This window comes from Camelus dromedarius, chromosome 8 (assembly GCF_036321535.1).
Source record: "Camelus dromedarius isolate mCamDro1 chromosome 8, mCamDro1.pat, whole genome shotgun sequence".
Lineage (NCBI taxonomy): Eukaryota > Metazoa > Chordata > Mammalia > Artiodactyla > Camelidae > Camelus > Camelus dromedarius.
This window is the reverse complement of record NC_087443.1, coordinates 46,994,779-47,014,346: the sequence shown is the minus strand read 5'-3', so window position 1 is coordinate 47,014,346 and position 19,568 is coordinate 46,994,779. Positions and strand designations below refer to the sequence as shown.

Genomic DNA, 19,568 nt, shown 5'->3' with positions numbered 1-19,568 from the left:
TTCCTTAAGGCTGTATCTTATTATCTTTGCATAATTCACAGTAGCTTGAGTTGTTCTTTATGAATAGTAGGCTTTGCATAAATACATGTGTGGATGAATGAATGGAGAGGATGGATGGGTGGGATGGATAATTGGAAAAATATAGATGTTGGTTGGTTTTATTCCATTTGGGGCTCATTTTCCCTCTAAAGAAGTGTATTCATATGTTGCTTCATAGTATAAACCACTAATAATTATGCCTGTGCTAGTTAAAAATAAAACAGTCAGACAACAAATAAGGTAACAATCATGAGACACTTTACCAGAAGCCACACGTGAATGAACAGATTTTTTTTTCAATAGAAGAAACAAAATAATAAAGGATACCTCTAAAATCTTGGATTTAGCTAGGTAACAAGCATCCCAACTAATCTGGGTCAGTAATTTTCTATTTTATTTTAATAAGTATATTTTAAAGGATTTATCCAAGATTCATCTTGGGAAAGTCTAATGGGCTGTAATCATTTACACCGGTCAAATTAAGAGAGCTGTGTAAGACTTCAGATAATGCTTGACAAATGTTTTGCTTAGCACTATTGAAGTATTTGCAATACTTTCTGGTTTAAGGTTTTACTTTTGACTCATTTTGGCTTATAATCTTAAACTATTAAGCATAGATTATCATTTTATTTAAGGATGTGATCAAGAAAAAAGGTTCTAAATAAGTTTTGAGATTTTCTCCCATCCTATTCTGAGTTTGAAAAGATTCTATTTTAAACATTCTTATACAAGATTCCCGAACAGTATGAATATGGTATAAGAGATCCTGAGGACCAAATCGACTAAAATATATTATTGAATACATACATAAATTATGAATATAAAAAATGCTTTGTAAATTGTAAAGTGACATATAAATGCTGTTATTTTTTAGCAGCATGATAATGCTAATCTGTGATATTTGAACTGCCTTTCTAATAATATAATAGCCCTTTTCTCTCTAGATGAAGTCTCATCATATCACAACCGAAGAACAAAATTACACACTCTTTAGACATACCACTGTGTAATCAGCTCCCTTCAGAAGGATGTTTTGGCTTAATAATGAAAACATCTTAATAACTGAAATCATTACCCACTGAGTTACCATCAGTGTCATGTTCTAAAACAGACAAATTTCCTAGAATGAGAAACACAGCCCTTTTGACTGAAAATTTCTGTAAATACCATTCTTGATGTAAAAGGGTCATCACTCCTCCCTCCTTTTCTCTCTTCTTCCCTCTCTCCATCCATCCTTCTCTCCTTCCTTCATTCCTCCATTCTTTCTCTTTCTTTTCCATGCCTTCCTTGCAAGTATGTTTAAATTACCAGCATTAAGCACAAAAGGGATTTCTCCATTTGCCCTCTTTCTACCACAATATACTCAACTAATAACACATTATCCACCTCCTTAAAAGATTCTGTCAAGACTTGTTAAAGTTTGATTTTACATCCCAAGAAAAGTAGCAGAAATGTACCTCATTACTTAGTGTATAGACAGTAAGGTTTGCTGTTGAAATGCCCTAAATTAAAACCTTGGTTCATCAATGTCTCCTACATTTATTTATTATTGAAATTATGCCTACTGAAATTGGCTACTTTATTTTACACTGCTAAAATATAACTCATACATGAATTGTGACTTTGTTTAAAAGAAGAATTTAATGATTTTCCTCTAGTCTCCTACATTTGTTATAATTGATAAATATTGTTTTCTGGTTTCTGCACATTCAGTTGTTAAAAGGCATCTGATACCTATAATAATACTTTTTCAAATGCCTGTTTGATGAGGGTTCACACAGATGGCAGGTGTTCCTGCAGAGTATCTGTGAGAGGGGGAATGGAACATTAATTAGTTCCTACTTGTGCTAGGAGTGATAAATTCTATAATGACATCAATTATATTATCAAGATATCTTAAATTATTCACTGATAAGTGCAGAGATATAGAGATAGTTATTTGAAACTCATTAATATTGCTTGAAAATTCTACATTTTCTTAAACTTCTAGTTGACTATAATGGTCAACTTACTGTTTGAGGAGACAGAATATTAGCAGAATGCATTTGTTTCATGTTTCAAAAAATGTTATTTGGCCAAGATTGCTTACTAAATAAAGATTACTATAAAGGACATACGGTTCCAATTCTAAAGTCAAGATTATATTACTGCATATTTTTATTTCAAGAAGAAATTCCATGTGTTTAATCTCTAATTGAGAGTATAAATATAAATGTTTAGATAGTTGCCATGCCCCCTCCATCATCTGTATATGTATGCGAGTGTGTATGTGTGTGGGTGTCTGTGTGTGTGTAGATGAGTAAGTAGATATTCTATCATGTGTGTCCACGCAATGACCTATTATTTTGGTTATGGGAATATTGCTTAGGGAGCTTTTAAAAATAAAAGTATTCACTTATGATACAATATTAAGTTCAAAATCAAGATATTAAGTCATAGGTGCTTTATGATTGCATCTTTATAAAAAAAAACAACAATGAAGCTATGCAGAGAAAAAGTAAAAAGAAGTACGTAAAATGTTCCTGTTAGTTATTTGTGGTTAGAGAATTCTGAGTGATTTGTTAATTTCTTCTCTCAGTTTTAAAATTGTTTCCATAAAAAATCAATTACACTTTAAATGAAAAGGATTTTCCTCAGGGAGAATTTATTTCAAAAATAATTTTATGTCATATCAAAATAAAGACCTTTTGTAAGTACATATCATTTCTTACTTTTTTTTATTTAGTAGTAAAATAAAAATAATAAATCATGGATCATTAGCACCACATAGAAAATTTGTATTTTTAAATCAAAGGCACTCTAAAATACATATGAAAAAGACATACTTCAAATACTTCTTTTGTTCATTCTTTTTAAATTGTTGGCTATGGCTAAGATTTAACAAAAAAGGATATAAACAGCTCATCACCAGGTCTAAATATTTTTTCCCCCAGTCACTCTTACCTTTTAAACTTACTTCTGTCATTAGATGTTTTCTACTTTTGAAAATCTGTATAGCTTGCCAGATGTAGTTTTTTCCATGTGTATACTTTGCTAATAGAAATTTCAAACTGTATTTTCAAAAAGTGATGCGCAGTTTTAACTGAGCCTAGTGAGATGAACAGATTTTAAGTAAAAAAGTCTCCCTTCTTATCAAATTTGTTATCAGTTTGCTTGGTAATTCTTTGATAATGTACTAGTCTGCTTAAGATGTCTTTAACTCAAATAGATACTTGGAGGAAAACAGGATTTTTTTTTTTAACTATTTGAATTATCAGAATTACTTAAGAGTTTTAAATATTTAACCACATAATCTATAATATATCTAAGCATATTTGAAAAGCTAAGCTTTAGTGGTTGTTTCTCTCTGGTTTTACCACTTAATGCTCTTTGGTTCCTCTCTGTCAGTGCCTTTTCACAATGTTTGGATTTGGTAGTATTAAAAATTTCTAAATATTATAAAGGACAGGAGTGATATTAGAGAATATGGACTATAATTCTAGATGTGCTATTAAACTGCAGTCATCCTGGACAAATAAGCTAATCTCTCTGTATTTAAATTTCATATTTATCTGTAGAAACAGAAAATCAACCAGATACCATTTTTTTCATAATAAAAGAAATATTGTATTTTACTTTACAATATAAACCCATTTAGCCTTAAGGAGTTTCTCCAAAAGCAGACTTTGTCTAGTAATGACCAAGATGTTCTGTGGGAAGACGGAGAATTTTACCACAGAAAGAACAATGGCAAAAATCATATTTGAACTATTCTCAACCATGGGGATTATCTTTAGCATTTGTTTTATCATTAATTATATTTTTGAAAATTTAATAGCTACTTATTGCTCATTCATTCATTTGACATTTATTAATAAATTCATCACAGAAAACCTGACACTCTATATGTGATTCTTGCTTCTTGGCTTTCTCTCTAGTTGTTTTCTTTTGGTCTCTTTCGTATTGGAAATACTATTTAGCCCAGCGTTCTAGTTACCCTGTCCTACAGGTGCGATCATTACCCAAGGGCCTGAGGTAATAGTTGCTCCATTCCCCTTACAGCCAGCCCCCAAGCAGCAGTGTCAATTTCCTCTTTATAGGTCTGTTTTGTTTTGTTTTTGTTTTTTTTGAAAGTGTAGGTAAAAGCTATTAAGCAACGTTTAAATTTTAAGTCAGCAAACATCCTATATATTTCATGCATATTTTGTTCTTTAGTACTCACAACACACAAAGCCTCTTGCATGTATTAATATTATAGAGCTTTAAAAATAAAATGTAAAATCTTAAAGTACTTTAAAAGATTGAAGAGATCTTTGCTCTCAGTTTGTATCATTGTATGATATTTCTTAGTAACATCCTAGATTAAATGTTTGCATTCATTTTTATTTAGATCCTTTTAGATTGTTTTAATATATCATTGGCTAGGTTGTCATTGTTACAACTTTGCAGAGGATTTATCCTGATCACTGTGTTTTTTTCCCCCACCGACAGCTCTTTCAAGCATTTGATTGGAGGACTGGATGATGTTTCTAATAAAGCATATGAAGATGCAGAAGCTAAAGCAAAGTAAGTAGAAATTTGGGGGGGCCTTAATTTTGATTTTTTAAAAATGATTTTGAGTAGAAATAAGATCAAATATTTTGTTGGACAAAGCCCAACACTCTGACAGGAAGAAACTACTTAAGAGGAAAAAGAAGCAATCTCTTCAAGGTAATTATTACATAGAATGCTTACTTTGTAAGTATGTCTCTCCTTAAACATGAAACCTTGATTTTGTGAGGAAGATCATCTGGACAAGGGAAAATGGTTAATTTAAAATCCAGTGTAAACAGTTGAATATAAACACATCTTTCTCCCACTGAAAACATTTTCTGAATGAATGGTGATTGTGTTCAACAGTTGTTTGTGAAATTGAAAAATAGTAAGGCTGGAAATATTTCTTCATGTGAATATACCCTTGTGTTGCATTAAACTTGAATGGCACCGTTATCATAATGATCTGAGATAGTACATATCCCATTAATGATCATTTTTATAAAACAAAATACCATTTTATCTACTAGAATAGTTTAAAACAAAGCTTTTTTTTTTTGACAAAGATGCGAAATAATTTGATATTTGCTTTTTTTTTTTTGAAAAAAATTTAGGTTACTTTTTTAAAAAGTGTAATCTATATAATTCTCCTCTTCTCCCAAGAAAGTAATTTAAGGAAAAACAATTTTGTATTTGATATCATACAGGACACCTGAAGGATTAAATCAGCAAATATCAGTAAATAGATAGTACAGGCGAAGGAGGTGATTGGTTGGTCTTGTAGTTACCTAAAAACCAAAAGGAATAAAGTAATTTCTTTGCCTTGAGAATTTATGAAGATTAAAAATTTGGTCTAGAATTAACTGCTATAATCCATTTTGACTGATAAAATTCTATTATTTTCAAAGCTGTATAAATAATATCCACAATTTCTTCTCTGTATAGTTTTCTCTTGTTTCTTTTGCTCTTTGAAGGGACATAGACTTACATCCCGGGGTCAAATACCAGTAGTGTCTCTGCCCAGATTTGCTCAGGGAATTACACCAGCCACTTTTAACACCAAATTTCATGCAGTCCTCAGTGTTGCCTGTACTGTGTGGGTGGTTGGTATTAATTTCCTGGTTTCCTACATTAAGTTAAAATATGTGTTTTTACTAAGTTTAGATTTTAGTTTCTGGTATTTACAGTAATCATTGTGAGATGGTAGAAGGGGACCGTTTTAAAAGTTATAAAACTTTCTTTGTTTTTATTGAACCCTCAGAAGAACATTTTCTTGCTGTATAAAAGCTCATATTTATAACTTATGTCAGCAAAGTTTTTCTTGAGTTATATATTTAATTAAGACTACCGTGGATTATTATACACACACACATACTCACACCATTCTGTATACATTTTATATATACAACTATATACAACTAGTGGTAATCTTTAAAATTCATCTAAAATCTTTAACTATCTAAACATTTGTAGAATTACTGGAAAAAGTCAAAGGTCTTTTAAACTAAATATTCTTTGATCTATTTCTGTTTTCCTGTTAACCTTTAGACAGATTGTCCAATGAAAGTTTTCGTATAACTCCTGTTTACTCTACCCAAAGTCATGGCCAGTCACTGGCTTAAAATTGATCAGTGATTGGGAAGCAATTGTAAATTAGTTAGATCCTTCTTAGTGTACCGTTGACCTTAAAAGATTAAACTGTGTGTGCATCTCATGAATTCTGGGCATTTATAAGTTCACTTGTGCATGTTTCAAATAAAGGTGGGAAGGAAAACAGACATACTGAAATTCAGATTCAGTCAGTTAGAAGATAGGTGTGGTAACAGATCCTCATGCTGGAAGACAGTCTGTCAGTATGAGAAATATGACCCTGAATGAGGACCAGAAGCCCCGCATTCTGCTCCTGGCTCTGTCATTCCCAACCAAGTGATTTGGGTCATGTCTCAACACCTGTCTCTCAGTCTCATTGTCTTACCTATGAAATAGTATTGTTGTGATTTAATTGATGAAAAATACTTGGTAAATTATAAAGGGCTATAAAAGTGGATGAATACGTTTGTAGAAGTAATCATTGGAAATATACCCTAATGCATTTGATACATGGTTTGATTTACAAACAATTACTGCGTATCTATGATGTAAAACTAATTTTACCTGGGCAAAAAGTCTTTAATCTTCTGTAGGCAAACTAGTCTCACTTTGGTAGCATGTCATAAAATTAAACCTAGCTTCGGAAAAAAAAATCCATAAATATAATTTTTATAAAGTAACAATTAAAAGAAAGTTCAATTATGATTAAAGAATAGTAAAGGGCAATGAAATGATGAACTACATCTAAATATTGTTATTTGATGCATAAATTTAATAGATTATAAATTAGCCATTATATTTATACTAGAATATAAGTCAGCTAGATAGATTAATTTTAATTTTTCTATTCAATTAATACTAAATCTAAATGAATGCATAACCCAGATACCTTAATATTGATTATTATGTAGAAAATGGGAACGCTTGGTGAAAAAAAAGTCTAAAACCATTGATCTAAATACCAGAGAGATTGATAATGTAAACTTTACCTCGAAATAGATAGATAAATAAATACTGCAGGAGGTGGTGTGATGCATTTTACACTGTTAGCATTTTACAGCTTTCTAATAAATAATTAATATCTGAAGATTTCTGAAGTTGAAAGCATTTTTTAATTAGGTGTCCTATCACTCAGAGTAGGTAAACTGTAAATTATTCCCTTGGGAAAGCTTTTTAGTGGAACTAAAACATTTAAACGTTTATTTGTGTTTGCGTTGTTTTCGCTCTGTATTGAATTTATTCCCCTTAAGTACATTGTGCCTTCACTTTGAATTTAAGTAACTTATAAGGTTTGCCAACATTGCAGGGATTAGAAACTGGCTCTGACTGTTCTAAAGTCCCTGGATAATTCTGTTAATGGCTCTGAATTTCTATGTAGATCACAAATTCTGTACCTTTTAGACCTGAGGTGATGAATTGGCTCCATTGTGTAAGCTTTCCTTTTTTAAGGTCCCCTTGACTTTGCAGAATACACTAAAGATAAGATTGATATTTTTTAAAAAACCCAACCAAAATGATCATATTATTTATCAATGTGTAATTGTTGTTGGTATTGTCTCAATGACTATGACTATTTGGCTAAAAAAAAAAAAAGTAGGGCTGACTGCAAAGATCGATTAAGATATGACATTTAGAAACTCAGCTGTGAGAAACTTATTAGCTGTTAGCACAATCAGGCTTCAATGGCGGGATGATTTTACAAACTGTATAGAACATCCCTTTCACAGAAATCATACCAGGCATGTGGTTTGGATGGCTGGCCCATGAAGATGGGCTTGAAAGAAATATCTCAGTGAAATGGTTCTCACAACTCTTCTGCTGCAGGATATGTGCCCTCAGTCTGTCTCATGAGATACATCTCCTACAAAGAAAATTATTCTTGACAGAAACTTTACCTTTATGGCACATTTAAGCTTCTTTTGATTGCGGCTAATTAACCACTAGAGGCTTCTCTTTTTAAAATATGAAGTTATACTCACAAAGATATTAGAAGAGACAACATCATGGAAGATAAGGATCATTACAGCTTATTTAGAGCAGAAAGTAGCATGTGTGATGAAAGCTACACATTATTTTCCTTTGAGAATATGTATTCACTTAATAAACAGTTTGAAATTCACTTACGGTGAGTCGGGCATTGTACTTTACAACGAGCATGCCAAATAGAAAAAATATAGTTTCTAAAACTAAGAATCTTGCTGTTTAGTGGGGAGACTGATGAGTAGCTCAGTAATTATTTTCAAAGTTTACTTCTAAGTTATAATACTTAGTGTGATATATCACTCTTTGGATAGAGAGACCTATCTCCATATTTATACTTTGTCTTGTAAAAAAAAATAAATAATAACCATCCAGAAGATCAAATAGAAAAAAGTAGGTGTTTTATTTCATTCTAAGTATTTCTGATATATAAATATAGACTTCTTATATGAAATATTTTCAAGTTATACTATCATTGCTCTCTTAATTGTTGAATACTGTATTTAGCACTTAGAGGCAAAACATCTTTTTCTGAATAAAAAGCCTATATATATTAACAATCTAAGATGAACTATATATATATGTATATATATAAAATATGTAATTATAATACTCGATCACAAGAATCTTTAGTGTAAAAGTTGCTCTCCAATAGGGTGATTTACATACACCACAGCTGTATTCCCAGATTTTGGTCATACAGAGGGGAAATACAAAGCAACAAATTAAAATCAGTGTTTTATTTCTAATGGTATCTATTTTTAATTAAAATGTTTTATATTTTTACTTTAGTAGAAATAATATTTAGAGATAGATTAAAGCATTTTTAAAAATCAGTCTAATCAAACACAACCGCTATCAACTACCTTTGTATTTTACAGTTATACTTAGTCATTTACAGCTTTATATTCTGCTGTTTCAATTTACCACCCATCATATAATAAACATTTCTAATATTACTATGTATTCTTCCTAAGCATCATTTTGGTGGTGGCCTGATAACACAATAATTGGACACCTAGTATTTTAGACTGATTCAATATATACCCTTGTTGATTCAGTTTGTTGTGCTTTTGAAAATAAGATCTCAATCACTTCTTTTAAAAAAAAAAAGCAACAAACAATAACCAAAAACCTTCAAATTGGTCCCATCTAGCAGCACGTTCCAAATTATATTCTGTCATGACACTTGTAGAAAATGGGTATAGCATGGGTATTGACGGCTCAGTTGCCCTAGGTTCAATCCTGTTGCTCTGAAGGCTGAAAGAATTCGTATCTAAGCCCTTCAGTTGAGAAGCTCTGACGGCTCTATGAATATAGATTCATAAATACTTAATTTATGATCTAAGTTGATGATTCTCAATATTGTTCTTCATGAGGAACTCATTCTCATGGCAAAATCTGTGTTAAGCTTGTAAATGAGTGTGGTCATGTTTTTTAATCTACAACTTTACTCGGTGTATATGTGGATTTAAAGGCTCCCTGGAGTGATCTGGCAACCCCTCATGTACCAGCATCATCCATGTTCATTCAATTTGTCATATGCATTCATTTATTTAACAACTATTTTCTCTGCACCTATGAAATGCTACATATAAAGCAGTGAATAAAACAGACATGCGCCTTGCCTTCATGGTATCTATGGTCCTGTGGAAGAGAGCAACACATATTAATTATTCTGGGAAGACTTCCCTTAGGAAGTGACACTAACTAGACTTGAGCTGAATTTTGAAGAATTAGCTGGTACTATCCAGGCAAGAATTAATTGGCATTATCTGGGCAAGGAAGTATAGAGAGCATTCTAGACAGAGAAACAGCATGCACAAAGCCTCCAAGGTAGGAGACAACATTATGTATTGAAGGAACCAAAATACCAAAATGGCTGGGTCCTAGAATATAAAAGTTGGAGATTAGATGTGAAGGATTTAAAGAAATCACTTCAGGTTTGTAAAATAGCAAGTGAGATGAGTTGGTGCTCCTTGTGATTGGAGGAGTGAAAAAGTGAAAGCAAGGAGAACATCCAGAACATTTTCCAGGTAAAAGCTGATGGCAGACAGAGCTAGATTGTGAGTGGAGAAAAGCATTTGAGAGGTGTTAGGTCGCAAAGCCAATAGGTCTTCTTAAGGAAATAGATATTGGTGATGAAGGGGAGAAAGGTCAAGCATGTTGCAAGGATTTTCAGTCTGGACGTCAGAGGGATGCAATGACATTGGCTAAGACAGAGAAAGATGATATGGTTGCCAGAGTTGGAGAGCAGGATAATCATGACTTGAGTTTTGCTCAGGTTAAATACGAGGTGACTATGAGACATCTTTGGGTAGGTGTGGGGCTCAGAGAAGAGATGCTGTTCATCTGAAAATAATGAGAATTCAAATGGTAGACGCTCATTTAAAATGTGGATGAGACAGAAGGTAGAGAATGAAAGGAACATGGCACTGAGGATTGACTCTGGAGGAATGTTAGTATTTAAACATCAGGGAGAAGAGAAGGATTACACACACACACACACACACACACACACACACACACACACACAAGACTGAAAAGGAGAGATAAGAGGTGGAAGGAAAACCAGACACATCAAAGAAGACAAAAATGAAGTGTTTTAAGAATGGAGGAGGAGACAGTGATATCGTGTGTCGTTGAGAGTTCCAGTGTGTTAGGTAACAAATGCCAGTTGGATTTATGGAACCACTGGCTCATTTTCATCTTAGGATGGAATGATAGGGATTGAGTCCCCTAACATGGACTGAAAATGAATCTGCTTTGAAGAAACAAGAGTCAGTGAATTAATACAGAATTACAAGAAATGTCAAGTGAAATAGGCAGAAATCTGTAATGGCAGATGATGGGTCTTCAATACTGAGAGAGAGGTGAGCATGTTAAATCCAGTAAAAAAAAAAAAAAAGGAGAGAGTATAAGACTGGGAGAGTTTAAGGTGAGGCAAGTGGGTCTCAGGTCCTTTTAAGTTCCATAAACAAAAGCAGAACTTCAAAGGCGAAGTCAGACCGTCTCCCTGGGTAAGGTTTGCACTGCTTGGCGAAGTGATTTCTTAGGAAGGTTTGCACTGTCCTGTCTTACATTTGTTAATATTCCTGAAGGTTTAAATATTGTCCTCTTTCTATAAAGAAATATCAAAATTAAAAATTCTCATAAGAGGAATTACAGTTTTTTTCCTGACATGAGAGTGTAAATTTGCACGTAAGTTCCTTTCTCCTCCAGAGAACATGAGTTTGCCTCTGAGCCCGGGGCGGGGGGGGGGGGGGGGGGGCACTGAGTAAGGAGGCACAAACGGGCAGACCGACCTGGAAATCACCATTTTTGTCCTGCCTCACTCTTCTCACCACGTACCTCAAAGCAGTGTGTTCATTTTTTCTCTGCCTCGTCCTGAAAAAAAGGACTTTCGTCATAGATTCACATAATACAAAAAGGAAAATTAAAAGTAAACAAGAAAGATGTCCCTTCTTGGTAGGGAGGCAGAAATAAGGCTCGTATACAAAGCAGGACCTATGTCATCATTGGACAGGAAGGGTGATACATGAAACATTAGATACACCAGGGATGACTCTGACCTGTTGCTGCTGAACCAGTGAAAGGACCACAGTCATTTCCTCGACTCAGGCACTGTCGAGAATATTACCTGCATATGGACCACTCTTGTGGCCTTTTGATTTAGTACAAATAAATAGTGCACTTAGTTTCCATAATGAGCCCTCACTGATTTAAAGCTCCCCTTTGTTTACAAGTTCATTTCTAAAGGAAATTTTTAACCTGTCTGATATTTTCAGGATTACTTTTGGTGCAGAGCCTTGTTGTTTGACACAACGTGACAACAATAAAAGATATTCCCTCATTACATTTCATTAGCGGAGACAGCCCTGTAGTTGCTCACTCTGCTTGTTGTGGGGCGGGTGCTCTGTGCTCTTTGGCCCCTAGAGGGAACTGCTGATGTTGCTCAGGCCTTTGAAAATTCACTCATCAAATGCATCTCAAAACACAGGAGGCTATGCAAATCAGAACAGAGATCATATTGTTTGGTAACATCTTCCGAAATGCCTCAAGGTCGTCAAGCATCTAGCAAACGTGCTTTTAAAAGCACAGTCAAATGCACATGGGGTTGCTCTTTTGAACACTCTGACTTAGAAATTTTGGCCTTTCTTATTAGTGTTTCTCTGCCAAGCATTTTAGAGTAAAGATCGTAGTATTCCCACAATCTTATCAACAATTTACTTTAGCCAACTTGGTCTAGATCTAAGCAATTCTCAGGGAAATGAGCCTGGAAAATTATTTTTTTCCCCAATGGAAAGAATTCAAGTGAGTAATATCCTGTTCAAAACTGGAAATTATATGCCAATTAAATGGGAAGAACACTGAGAATGGCATTATGAAATAGCCCTGAAATCAGAGTTAGAACTTGCTGACCAGGCCAAGGGTATAGCTCAAGGGGTAGAGTACATGCTTAGCATGCACGAGGTCTGGGGTTCAATCCCCAGTACCTTCTCTAAAAATAAATAAATAAACCTAATTATCTCCCTCCCCACCTAAAAATAAATAAATAAAATTGAAATTAAAATAAAAAAAAAAAAAGAACTTGCTGACCACTTCTCAGGTTGAATAGGTCAGAAGACAGTCCCATTCTCTGGGCAATAAAGATAGTTTTCCATTTTATTGCAGGGCAAAGCATAGAGACTTGAAAAATTTGTAGCAGTTGGCCCTGAACTAATAAGTTGGTTTTCAGTTGTGTTAAGAGCTGTTTGCTTTTCAAACTCTAGTGTGTAAACAGGCTGAGAGGAGGTATAGAAGAGTTCCAAGGCCACCAATGCTGGCAGATGAAGCTTTTAGTGTGACTTGTGACTACAGAGAATATCAGAGCACATTTTTTTCTTCCAAGTGTAGTGAGACATTTGGTGGCTCTCTTGAAAAATGATTTTCAGGATAACACAACTTGGCTTTGGGTAGGAGTATTTTTTTTTCCTATTTCATTAAAAATTTTAAAACTCTCAAAGGCCACTTGGTAATTTCTTCTCTACTGTGCTTATCTTTAATAAGACTCCCTAGGTAGCAAGACTTTCTAAAGGTGAACCCCAGTATGTCCTTGCATGCAACTGTTTCTAACTGACAGAGCAGAAGACTAAAGATGATTGAAAATCTAGTGCTGCTGACTTGCGTGGTGAATGCAGACAAGCCATTTGATTATTGACTCTTGTTTTCTTTTCCTGACAAGGAAGGATGATTCCTTTCCACTGTTACCATATTAGATAACAACAATTGGAAGTTATTTTCAAAATATCAAGAGCTCTTTAAATCTGAAGGATAACTTGATCTCCCATATGGCAATTCAGTCAGCCTTTCCAGAGCCCCAAACTCTCATAAAAAGAGAGCAACCCAGTGCGTGTGTCTTTTTTGTCATGCTGACGTCCGAGAGCCTGTTGTGATGTGGTACCTTTTAAAAAGCAAAAAGAATATCTAATAATATTGTTTGTAATAGATCCCTTTGTGTTCTCAGCAGTTTCAATTGAAAAAGAATAACATTTGGCTAAAGTGTCTTTTCTTCTTCAGTAGAGGTAGTCTTTCGCACTGGAGTGAAGGCAGCATATAGCGTAATTCTCACTGTGCTTTACGTTCACGGTTGGGCCGTCCTAGAGAGAAAAGTGTGAACCTAGTGAGAACAAGGTAATGCCCAGTGCTGAAAGAGGTCCCCCTGGTGAGCCCAAGCTTAGCAAAAGGAATATTATCTTGGAGATGGGAGACCTGGGCCTTAGTCACAGCAGTGACACCAACTTCTCCATGTGACCCTGAGCACAAGGTCTAGAACCTAGCACCTAATTTTGGACCTGTTTTCTACTCTGTAGAAATAATCATCCTGAAATCCTATCTAGTTTAAATGCTTAGGATGTAGAAGTTGACAAGTCATTCTTTTTTAAAAAAAATTTGTTTGTTTATTTGTTTATTTATTTTGCATTGTCTTTTTTGTGGGAGGAGGGTAATTAGGTTTATTTTTATTTACTGTTTTAACTGGAGGGACTGGGGATTGAACCCAGGACCTCTTGCATGCTAATTAAGCACACACTCTACCACTGAGTTATACCGTCCTTGCCAAGTCATTCTTTTAGATACGTAACTCCCTTTTATATAAACATTATTTTCACCTTTGCTGGTTTCTAAATGGAAAATGAAGACATCTTTGTAACCGTCAATAGAAAACAGACTCTAGAGGATCCTTGGGTACTTGGTGGGTCTACATTTTAACAGAGGTCACTGTTGTATTTCTTTTCTCTTAGAATCTCAAGGTATGATTGTGAGTGCTTACTTTATTCAAAATATTTGTATGAAAAACCATGCCTCTGTGCTTGAGGTATGTTTTAATAACTCAGTAGTTCAATAAAGTAGCCTTTAGAAACAGCAGTTTTCATTTTCATCATTATGCGTACAATTTTCTCTTGCCAATGTGACATTTAGATATGATAATAAGCCAGGCTATCTTTTAATAAAATGCCATTAGAAAATTACAGAGTGCCTTTGAAACTGGAAATGTTATATCAGTATTTCCCCCATGAATCCTTTTAGAGAGAAATGATTTTTAAATAATGAATTAAAATAGCATAAATTGTTTTGATACAATGAACATAACACATTGTGTCAATTTACATCTTTAAATTGTTATTTGAGGAAACTGAGATAACATAAAAGAGAAGCATGGCTGTTGCTCTTAGACATTTGGGTGTATCATACCAGTTTCCTCTGATGCATAAATTGCAAATATTAGTCAACTGTATAAACTGTATTAATTATGTCAGGAAACCAGCCTAATCCCTCGTAGATCAGACACTTAGGGATATAAAACAAAAGCTATTTACTGTGATAGTCAGAAACTGTTCAAACATTTTAGACAACCTAGATAAGTTCTGATTGAGCATATTGAATGGTCATGATCCTAGTATCCTTGAAAAGGGGACAAAGCAATTTCCTAAAATGATTAATTTAAGATCACTTTCAGTTTAAGGACTTGGAAAGTATGACTCATAGGGTAATCCCCCATCCGGTTTTCTAAATTTTTTTTTTGGTTAAAATAGCTCTGCTTTATTTTTTTAAGCACAGTGTGCTTTTTGTGCTGGTAAAATTTGCTCATCATAATGTCACAATTTAGTGAAACATACATTTTACTGAAAATGATTTTATTCAAGGAGCTATTCTCCCAAATCCAAGTCCCTTGCCCACCATGCCGGGAAGCAGATTAATTTTGGACACGCCTCTGAGTGGGGCCCATGATGCTTCTTCTTAAGCCTCTTAATTTTATTATATTACTTGAACAGTTAAGTTAATGATGAAGAGTATGCTTTAGTCAGTAAAACAATTCATTTCAAATGAGATCCAAAAATTTCCCTGAGATAAAAAAAAGTCACTGAAGAGATGACACCTTTATAAACAGACCGAATGACCATAGTGTTGTTTTGAGTGATGTGGTGACGTGAGCTAGAAGAGTAAATGAGCCTTGAGTTTGGAAAACACATTGGTAATTATTCCCTTCTTCCCTGAAACAAGTGATCAGAACAGTAGCTTCACGTGCCAGCATCTATAGGGAGCAGGGAGGGAGTGCAAGGAAACAGGAATGTAAGAGAAACATTTAATCACCTATTGAAATGTGATTTCCATACCTCAGGTTTTGGGTTTTTCTTTTTTTACTTTTTTTTTTAATGAGGTGTAGTCAGTTTATAATGTTGTATCAATTTCTGATGTACAGTGTAATATTTCAGTCATACATGCACATATATTCCTTTTCATATTCTTTTTCATTATAGGTTACTGTAAGATATCAAATATAGTTCCCTGTGCTATACACTATGAACTTGTTGTTTATCTATTTTATATATAACTGTTAGTATCTGCAAATCTTGAACTCCCAGTTTATCTCTCCACCCCTCCCACCTTTCCCCCCAGGTAAACAGTAGTTCTCTCTGTCTTTGAGTCTGTCTCTGTTTTGTAAATAAGTTCATATGTCTTTTTAAAAAAATATTCCACATGTAAGTGATATCATATGGTATTTGTATTTCTCTTTCTGGCTCACTTCACTTACGAGTTATGGTCTCCAGGTCCATCCATGTTGCTGCAAATGGCATTATTTTATTATTTTTATGGCTGAGTAGTATTCCATTATATAAATATACCACGGCTTCTTTATTCAGTCATCTGTTGATGGATATTTAGGTTGTTTCCATGTCTTGGCTGTTGTAAATAGTGCTGCTGTGAACACTGGGCTGCATGTGTCTTTTTGAATTATAGTTTTCTCTGGATATATGCCCAGGAATGGGATTGCTGGATCACATGGTAAGTCTATTTTTAGTTTTTTAAGGACCCTCCATACTGTCCTCCATAGTGGCTGCACCATTTGATATTCCCACCAAAAGTGTAGGTGGGTTCCCTTTTCTCCATACGCTCTCCAGCGTTTATTATTTGTAGACTTCTTAATGATGGCCATGATGACTGGTATGAGGTGATACCTCACTGTAGTTTCGATTTGCATCTCTCTAATAATTAGTGATGTTAAGCATCTTTTCATGTGCCTGTTGGCTGTCTGTATATCTTCTTCGGAGAAATGTCTATTTAGGTCTTCTGCCCATTTTTGTATTTGGTTGCTTGTTTTTTTGATATTAAGCTGTGCAATTTGTTTGTATATTTTGGAAATTACTGCCTTGTTGGTTGCTTCATTTGCAAATATTTTCTCCCATTCTGTAGATTGTCTTTTCATTTTGTTCATGGTATCCTTAGCTGTGCAAAAGCTTTTAAGTTTAATTAGGTGTTTTGCTTTTATTTCCATTATTCTAGGGGCTGGTTCAAAAAAAAAATATTGCTGTGGTTTATGTCAAACAGTATTCTGCCTATGTTTTCCTCTAGGAGTTTTATAGTATCCGGTCTTACATTTAGGTCTTTAGTCCATTTTGAGTTTATTTTTGTATATGGTGTTAGAGAATGTTCTAATTTCATTCTTTTGCATGTAGCTGTCCAGTTTTCCCAGCAACACTTATTGAAGAGACTGTCTTTTCTCCATTGTATATTCTTGCCTCCTTTGTCATAGATTAATTGACCATAAGTGTGTGGGTTTATTTCTGGATTTTATATCCTGTTCCATTGATCTGTGTGTCTGTTTTCATGACAGTAGCATACTGTTTTGGTTACTGTGGCTTTGTATTATTGTCTGAAGTCAGGGAGCATGATTCCCCCAGCTCCATTCTATTTTGTCAAGATTTGTTTTGTCTATCTGGGGTCTTTTGTGTTTCCATATAAATTTTAACATTTTTTTTTGTTCCAGCTCTGTGAAAAATGTCATTGGTAGTTTGATAAGGATTGCATTGAATATGTAGATTGCCTTGGATATTATGGCCATTTTAACATTATTGATTCTTCCCATCCAAGAACACTGTCCATACCTCAGTTTTTTTAAAACCAAAGATACAATAGTTGCATTATACAGGGCATGTTTTACTACCTCATATTTGTAGCTATTTATTGCATTCATGAGCTACACTAAGAAATCATGAAAATCAGATTAAAAATACTTCTGCTTCTAAAAAGCATATATATTCCCAACAACTAAATAGATATTGTTCAAAAACAGAAAGATCTTAGCTCACGATTCCTTAGTACGTGCAAAGGCAGGGTACGCGATCTGCTTTACAGAATTTTCCTTTCCTCTACGTTAGTATTTAAATACATCTAAAATATTATGTTTTATTGATATTTTGCTTCTTAGTGAGGTTGCTATTCAAGTAATAGAAATGAAAGTTAATAAGAAATTCATTTTATTATATCAGATTGTATGAAACTATCAATATTTGACCACTTTTAGCCAATTTCATATGGTTCAACCTGTGATTTCATAAGTAATTTCTGTTTCTGTGATTAGAACAGAGTACTTAAGAATTAGACTGCTATTGTCAGACATCATGCTACATTATTTAATTTATGCATTCTGAATTTCCTTCTCGACATGTCAGTGTTTAACTGTAGTCTCCACCTTATAATTTTAATCATTTCGTAAACATTATACCTAAACATTATACCATTTTATTCAAAAGCTTGTTTTATGAGCCTCAGGCTTTTGCTGTTTTTGTAGTCCTAGAGATATTACATAGTTATCCATGTAGATAAGAGTTTTTCAACTTCAGCGTGATGAGTATTTTGGCCAGACAGTTCTTCGTTGGGGTGGGCTGCCTTGTGCATCATAGGACACTTAGTAACATCACTGGCCTCTACCCACTTCTGAGCTGTTTACTCACGATACTTCTTATGCCAAATGAGTGGGGTTTTCCCACACTGACAATCAGTTAGTTCTCTAACTCTTTAGTGCCAAATGAATGTCCTACAGTTCAGTCCTGACACTAACTACCTGGAGCTAGTGCAAACTCCATAGTCAAGTGCTCAGTTTCACAGACTACTCCCCCTTCAGACACCTGTCACTGGTCCTAGGTTACTGCCTGTGCTTCTGACCGACAGGCTATAAATCAGGGGTTCCCATGACCCCTTCTTCAGGTTCTATAATTTGCTAGAATGGCTTGCAGAACTCAGGAAAACAGTTGGCTTACTATTCCCAGTCTACTATAAAGGATACAGCTCAACAACAGCCAAGTCCAGGAACTGTATGGGGTAAGGTATGGGTGGGTGGGTGCAGAACGTCCATGCCCTCTCCAGGCACAGAGCCCTCCCAGCACCTTTGACGTATTCACCAGTTTTGACATTCTCCTAACCCCATTGTTTAGGGGTTTTTTATTGTATAGGCAGTTTTCATTACGTGGGCAGAACTGATTAAATCTTTGGCCCAGGTGATTGAAGGCAACCTCCAGTCCCTCACCCCTCTCCGGAGGTTGGAGGGGTGGAGCTGAAAGTGCCAACCCTCTAATCATGCCTTGGTCTTTCTAGTGACCAGCCCTCATTCTGAAGCTACCTAGGCGCCCCCAGTCACCAGTCACCTTGTTAGCATGCCAGAGATGCACTTATCACTCCAGAGATTCCTAGGGTTTTAAGAGCTATGTGCCAGGAATCAGGGACAAAGACCAAGTAATTATTTCCCATGCTACTGGCACCACCAGATGCCAGTAGCATGTCCCCCCTCCCACTGCTTGAGTCATGACAATCAAAACTGTCAGTAGACATTGCCAGACATTTTCTGGGTCAAGCGAGGTGTGGCGGGAGGACAAAATCTCCTGTGGCTGAGAAGCAATGGTATAAACAGAAGTCAAATAAATACAAAATTGTGGGGGAGAGGGGACACTAAAATTATATTAGTGTCAGAGTACAGAATTTTATCAAATGTTGAAAATGAGCCTTACTTTGCTATAGTTTCACTTCCAGGAGAAAGGTTTAGGTGTGATAAGTGTCACAGTTGGCATCAGACAAGACTTTGATTTCCAGAAGCTCGGGGTTTGCCAAAATTTGATTTTTTCAAAGGCTAG

General features: G+C 34.8%; 1 protein-coding gene across 2 annotated transcripts in view; it reads left to right on the top strand.

Annotated features, from left to right (window-relative positions):
- PRKG1 (protein kinase cGMP-dependent 1) overlaps nt 1–19,568 on the top strand; it is a 1,104,481-nt gene that overhangs the window by 997,585 nt on the left and 87,328 nt on the right. For both annotated transcript variants that reach the window (XM_031461315.2, XM_031461314.2), the window contains exon 9: nt 4,510–4,584. In XM_031461315.2, the coding sequence (XP_031317175.1) occupies nt 4,510–4,584 (75 nt within the window). The remainder of the gene's footprint in view (nt 1–4,509; nt 4,585–19,568) is intronic.